Source organism: Anticarsia gemmatalis, chromosome 3 (assembly GCF_050436995.1).
Source record: "Anticarsia gemmatalis isolate Benzon Research Colony breed Stoneville strain chromosome 3, ilAntGemm2 primary, whole genome shotgun sequence".
Taxonomy (NCBI): Eukaryota; Metazoa; Arthropoda; class Insecta; order Lepidoptera; family Erebidae; genus Anticarsia; species Anticarsia gemmatalis.
Window position 1 is genome coordinate 13371894 of NC_134747.1, and position 7019 is coordinate 13378912.

General features: G+C 34.5%; 1 protein-coding gene across 1 annotated transcript; it reads right to left on the reverse strand.

The window, feature by feature from the left end:
* Positions 1–5607: 5607 nt before the first annotated feature.
* On the reverse strand, positions 5608–6516 carry LOC142987085 (uncharacterized). The gene has a single exon (XM_076135636.1). The coding sequence runs from the start codon at positions 6436–6438 to the stop codon at positions 5647–5649; it is 792 nt and encodes a 263-aa protein (XP_075991751.1). The 5' UTR covers positions 6439–6516; the 3' UTR covers positions 5608–5646.
* Between the last annotated feature and the right edge of the window lie 503 nt (positions 6517–7019).

A 7019-nucleotide genomic window follows, 5' to 3' on the forward strand; every position in this document is an offset into this window, starting at 1 on the left:
CTAACAAATGTTTATAACATAAGTACTTTCGTTAAATAAAGAGATAAGACCTCTTTGCGATTTATTTTATTTAATTCAAGCGCGTGCGCGGCCTTTTCCGTATCTCTGTATAATTTTGTTTCTCATAAGATATGTAAATCTTTAGCGCCATATATGTTTGTGTTAGGTAAGATATAAACTATTTATGGTAACTTACAACTTTTAAGTTGAATTATTTAAAAAGAGGATCCTTTTATAGGCACAGTGAACAGTAAAACACTTCCTTGATAAACTCAATCAATACTTTTTGGAATTACTGCATAATATTCAGTTGACTGTTTTAGCATTTTTTTATAAAACGAAATCCTTTTTGCTTACTAAAATAATTGACTGTAATTAGACAGTTTATTATGAACATAAAACCTGCGTCATAAGTAATTTATTGTAGTGCGTAATCTTTGGTTGCGCTCTAGACTCTATGAAAAATAATTGTGGTTTGTTATGTGATTAAGATGTCAGTGTTAAAAAAACGAGCATAGCTCTTGTACCTACATATCGTAGTGACTTTTAATTAATATACTAATTAGCAGTGAACACGTGACAGATAGACAAACTTTCGCATCTATTATATTAATATGGGTCTCTCAGGATGCGTTCTATAGACATATCCAGCATATTCCCCCTCTAGCCCGTCAGTTCTTTCAATCGAAAATTGCGTATCGAACTTTCCCATTGCACATTGCACTTGGTAATTTTTTCTCAATATTTGCACAACTGACTAGGCCGTGCTGTTTTGTCAAACTCGATCGGTGAATGTACTAAATAGTAAATACTTTCTACTGTCTATGTGTTGCAAGAAAGTACATTTCATTACTTACTCATGCACACTAGACAGTTTGAAATACGACGATCATTGCCGTATCGATTTTAAAAATAGTGCGACGTCATTCGCGAATTTTGGGTATCGATTTACTTCTCTTTCTTTTTGATGGAAATAGAAAGTGACAGCGAATTATAACTAGGTGCACATTACTGCTTATAGATAAATGATAGCTGACTTATAAAGCTAATAAGATATGCACATGGTTAAAAATACAACCAAGTTCTAAGGTACCGAGTGTATACCTATATATTCATGCACTTCTATAATGTTATGCATTTCAATAACATTGAATTCGCATGATTTATTTATCGATTTATTTGCTTAATATATTTACATAACCTTGTTTATTATTTTACCGAAATATCTAACAAGTTATCGTTTATTAAAAATATAATCTTTACTTTCTAAGTTGATATAATGTTTCCCGGAAAACATAATTTAATGGCTGAGCAACTGCACTGCGCGTGGTCATTATGAAAAAAAATAAAAGCGGACGATATTTCGTTATATGCTGAAATTCTAGATTAAACCACTCATAATACTTTGATTTTTTTCTATACTTTACACATAATACCTGACTCAGTGAAAATACTGATTTCATAAGTTTCGTATTTCATTTATAAGTTACTAGTTTAACAATTATATAGATGCCAGAGTTTATCAATGTCTAATTACTAAAAGTGCTACATTTATTACACTTTTATAACACAATTAATTGTTAAAAATAAGAAAACAAGTTCTTTTTAAAGGTAGGTGTATACCCAAACGGTGCATTACGGTGGTAAAACAACACGTTATTTTATAGCAAATCAATCTTGGACGGTTCACAATTTGTATTGGGCAATAAACTTATAATATTCAAGAGCTGGGATAACATGTAAGAAACCGCAAATATGTTTTTTTTAAATGTTATTGGACAACGCACACACAGTCATCTGATTCCAAACTAAGCAGAGCTTGTAGGTACTATGGTAACCAAATAGCTGATAAACATACTTATAAACACAGAAGTGAAGGTCACAATTAGTTTATTGTCTACCAGTGTTTGATGTTACAAAGGAAAAACACCAAAGATCAACTGTGGTCGAAGTGACAGCCGGTTACTAGCTGGCACCCCCAATCCTAAGATGAGATAAAATAAGTTAACATCAAATAATTTTGCTTTACTTTTCAAATTACATAGTGAATATTCTGTGTAAACTTACTTTCCTAATAAACCAAACTGCAGTCAAAGCAAACAAAAACAAAACAAAGCAAAGAATGAAGAAGAAAGTTCAATTTGCTTTTTACGTTTTCGCGCAGTACCGAGCCCATGACGATCTCATCATTGTATTGTTTGAATCATTTCGCGGTAGATAGAGCGATGTTCTTGTTTGTAAAACACTTTCCTATTTGTGTATGGATATTGGAGAACAATACAAGAATTGATTAAGGCCGGTGTATGGTCGTTGAACGGTATGTTCGATGTAGTTTTGACCAATTCAAATGTGTATTTTTTTTTTCAAATCTCGTACTAGGAACTGCTCTTGTGTCGCGGGGACTTTTACAAACATACAAAAGTGTACAAGCAACGGACAGAAAGACAAACAGACACGAAACAACTACGTATTTGTGGATTGCACAAATATTTGCTCCGTGTGGGAATCGAACCCTCGACGCACTTGTAGTGCCACCTTAATTACTGCGCCATATTGAGGCATATGTTTTGTAGAGCTAGCTAGATGCACAGTCGGGCCAGGCTTTTAAGACCACCTAGTGTTAGTCATTAGTCTCTAAGGAGAAGTTGTCCTTAGGGCCGTCAGGTTCGTACCTGCCAGTAAAGCAATAATTTAGTCGACTGGCTTTTAAGTTAACGGTTTGTATGTGTAGTGCAGACAACCTATGACTCCGAAGACATTTTTTTGTAAAATTAGTGGCCATTTTAAAGGTCTAATCAAACTTGTTATTTTTATTAAGCTATAGTATCTGTAAATGAATACTTAATGTTTTTCTTTTACGTTCAGTAAAGCTAAATGCAGACTTTGATATCAACAGCGTTTAGTTAAGAAAAAGAAAAGACATTTAATAAGAGATAATCATTCAGTGAATGGAGGACCTTGCTACATGAAATTATTAAAATAAAGTTCAGCCATTGTTCCATTTTTGCGTGGGCCTAGCTTGTTGAGATAATCGGCATGGTTTAATTAATGAATGTGAGACCTCGAGCGCGACTAGCAGTTATTATAATATCGCAGACGAATGGCTCTATCGATATCCGTTTTGTTATTTATTCGTGATAAGGCTACATGATCTTGTTAAGTAACGAACTTTAAATAAGTGTAAATCAGGGCTACAGTCACAGAATAATAAGTACTATAGTACTACAGTGACTACTGTCGTTGTGTAAGACGAAACTGTTCGTGTATTATTTGATTCTTCTATTTTTCGTACACGGAATTAGGAGTATTTTTGTACCATAGTTCAAAGTTTATTCGCAAATACGATAGACTAAAGATAACCACCTAAAATTTCAATTTGAAATAGTACCTATATAACGGTTTTCGTAAAGTAAAAAATGAATCTTCTAGTTCAATATCAATGATTTTGTTTCGCAGCAAAGAAACGTACCTATAACTTGGGGGATATCATTTTCGGAGAACGATTTCTCTCATTCTCGTATTACTGGTACAAGAACAAAATGTGCATGTTATGCAGATTATTATCTACGTTAATCAAGGAACTAACGATTTAAGTAATTATCCCAAAATTATCCAATTACAGAAGATTGCAGGGAGCTAAATACTTATCCGTATATTCCCGCTTAATTCGTGATTATAAAAAAATCGAAAGCATTAGTTTGTAGTGAGGAAGTTGCAACACGTATACATTGGATTTATGTAAATGTATAAATTGCTGTGAAACTATAACCTAGGTTTTTGTACTTCGACATGCGATGTTTTCACGACCACTCACGATTTTTATTACCAGTCAGTCATTGTAAGTGTTGGTAAAGAATGCGTTGTTAGCGGGTATTGATTTAAGCAATCTTATTAATTAAATTTCGAGACACAGACATTGAATTGTGTTGCATGGATTTGCAAAATGGTTGGTTTAGAATTTTGTCACCCGTTGCTGGACATAAAATAAAAATGACAGATAACTTACTTTTTACTTTAAACGATGGTTTGCCTAGGTAGGTATTCTTTGTTACACCCAAAAATAATAATAATATAAGCGGTAAACTCACGCACTGCACACTTGAATTTTCTAATCAAATTGGCTATATTAGCCATCTGCGTGCGTATCAGCACCGACTTAATTAGGAGTTGAAGTGGTCGCCATGGCCGAAATCGGTCGGATAGATAGATCATTATTTGTTAGCGATTTGTAATTGATACACTATCTATTGTGTTAAGGTCAAAAACTATATTTTTTTAAATGTTTGTCTTGAATAAACTTATGGTCTCTCTCTCTCTCTCTCTCTCTCTCACGCCTTCCATAGACTGTGTTAGAGTTTACTAATAAACCTGACAAATGACTTAAAATTACGTTCTAAGAAGCAAACCTAAGAAAACAAAGCTAATGTTTTACCGACGACAGACAAATTTCGACAGCCTGCCTGTAAAGACATCCATATTATCTCCATAACAATGCCGTGACTGAAAGATAACTATTTACTCAACAAATGTTACATACTGGCATACCTATTTATCTCACTCTCTTTGCAATCTACAAAAAGTTGACTGATTGACGATTTATCCCTTAACAACCTAACGCCTGATTGGCCTGTTTTGGTACCCATTATTTTGAAACATACGCTCCCCATTGGTCAGTGCACTATAATTATTTTGGGACTACTTATAGGCTAGCATCAACTTGGAAACACGGTTTTAGAACCCATATAGTACCTATGTCAAGCGGGTACTTAAGTAGACAGTGCTTCTAAGTTCTAAGTTAAAACTAGTCTGTATTAGTTGATACTTAGGAATCTATACTAATATAATAAAGCTGAAGAGTTTGTTTGTTTGAACGCGCTGATCTCAGGAACTACTGGTCCGATTTGAAAAATTCTTTCAGTGTTAGATATCCCATTTATCGAGGAAGGCTATAGGCTATAAAACATCACGCTACGGTCATTAGGAGCGGAGTAGCAACGAAAAATGTTGCAAGAACTGGGAAAATTTTGACCCATTCTCTTAGGTGACGCAAGCGAAGTTGCGCGGGTCAGCTAGTGTATTAATACATTCCTAAGTATCAACGAATAGCTTTTCTTATCTAAAACGCACTATGCACATTTCTTTCTACAATACCAAACCCTGATTATTATTATATATCAATTATAGAAATGTCGTTCTGTTACATGCATACAGTCTACTGTTTCGGTAGTTTATCCGGCAATAGTAAATGTCAAATCAGTGACCCAGAACTACGACATAATATGCTAGAGTCACAGCGCTCGCAGCTGTTCCAATTCTCGCAACATGACTGACCGCATGCAGAGTTCGGACAATGATGTCGTGCGCGCGAACTGGCTACCGGGCTTAAGATTTATTTATGTCAGTTGGTCAGCATCACAGGAAATTAAGATACTTATTCATTATATTAGTACATACCTATTTATGATTTAAAAGCATTTCGTATCGGCAACAGATGATTAAAAGTGTTTAATTTACGTGATGGCGCCTGACTTTTTTGTCATAGCAAGATTCAGATTCACAATAGTTTGAGAGCGCATCTTTACTTAAATAAAAAGAATAAAGTACTGACACTGCTTTGTAATTTACATTTCAATTTTTATGTGCGTATTACATCTCTTTCATCATGTTACAGCTTCTTTTAGTAAAATACATTGAAGGATCTTCACCTATCTTCTCGAGCTTGTACAAACAGGTGCAACAAGGACAGAAGTAGAGACGTAGAAACCTTGCCAACTTCGATACTGTACCGACTTTTGAAAACTCTGATGCTGAATCTTTTGAACTAAAATTGCCATGCCTGTGACTGCACACAGCATCATACACATCATAATCATTCTTAAATTTCGTTTCGAAGTCAACGGCTTCAGGCTCCTCCACCTTCAAGATAGGATCTTTAGCCTCTGACTCCGGCTCCTGGTCCCGCTCTCGCTCCCAAGATGTCAACGGCAAAAGATACTCTTCAATATTGAAACTGTGTTTAGAAGGAGGCTGCGATTGACGGATCAATGTAGCTAAATTGATCATTGAAGAGCTATCGCGCTGGTGCAACCCGTCTCCAGGAATAAGGTTACCAACTTTTTCCTTCAAGTCGCTGCTAGTTATACATAATTTCATTCTAAGAACGGTTATGTCCGAGTCACTAGGCCACGATATAACATCTGACAATGGACTTTTCTGCCGGTTCGAACGCATTTTCTTTAATTTCTTCTTGCTTTCGCTGTCCGATTTTGTTAGAGTCAAGCCTGATTCTAAACTTTTAGCTAAATTAGCTGCAGTACTTTCTGACTGCGATGGAAGGTTGAAGGCCACTTGACGAAAGTTTCCATTTGCTTTTTGTATATCAATTATATCTTCTATTTTTCTAATACTTTCATCATGCGTTTGAACATCGACGTCCATTTTTTCAACAAATATTTTTGGCTATTTCAATATTTTGTAATTTTTAATAATGTTATGATCCAATCAGGATGGTTTGACAAAAACTTTGTTATTTTACAAACAACCACGTTTTTAGCATAAATAATAAATTCAAGGAGTATGTAGTTACTACTCTTTGATGTTAACTTTATATTTTATGGCTATTTGTAGAATCTCCTGTGGTTCCTAAATGCAGGTTCATGTAATGCATCGGCTTTAAGCATACCGGCTATTTAAATCATAGATTTATATAGAAGTTAAACTACTATGCAACGGGAAAATGTTTATCCAAATATTCTGCGTTAAATGAAACGCAATTTTGTCATAACGAATGCGTTCAGAAACTAAGAACACCAGTTGTAATTTTTTTTATTACACCCTATTCTTTTCATTGATTGTTCTCTTTAAAAGGTGTTTATTTCAATTTTATTGTCAATTTGAAATACAGATTACATTTTTATTTAACATATTCTTTTTACTTTGGAAGTCTGAGTCGATCCGCTCAAAGAAACTCTTAATCCCGGAATGAGTTTCTGAACTTGACATTTTTCTCAAATGTCATC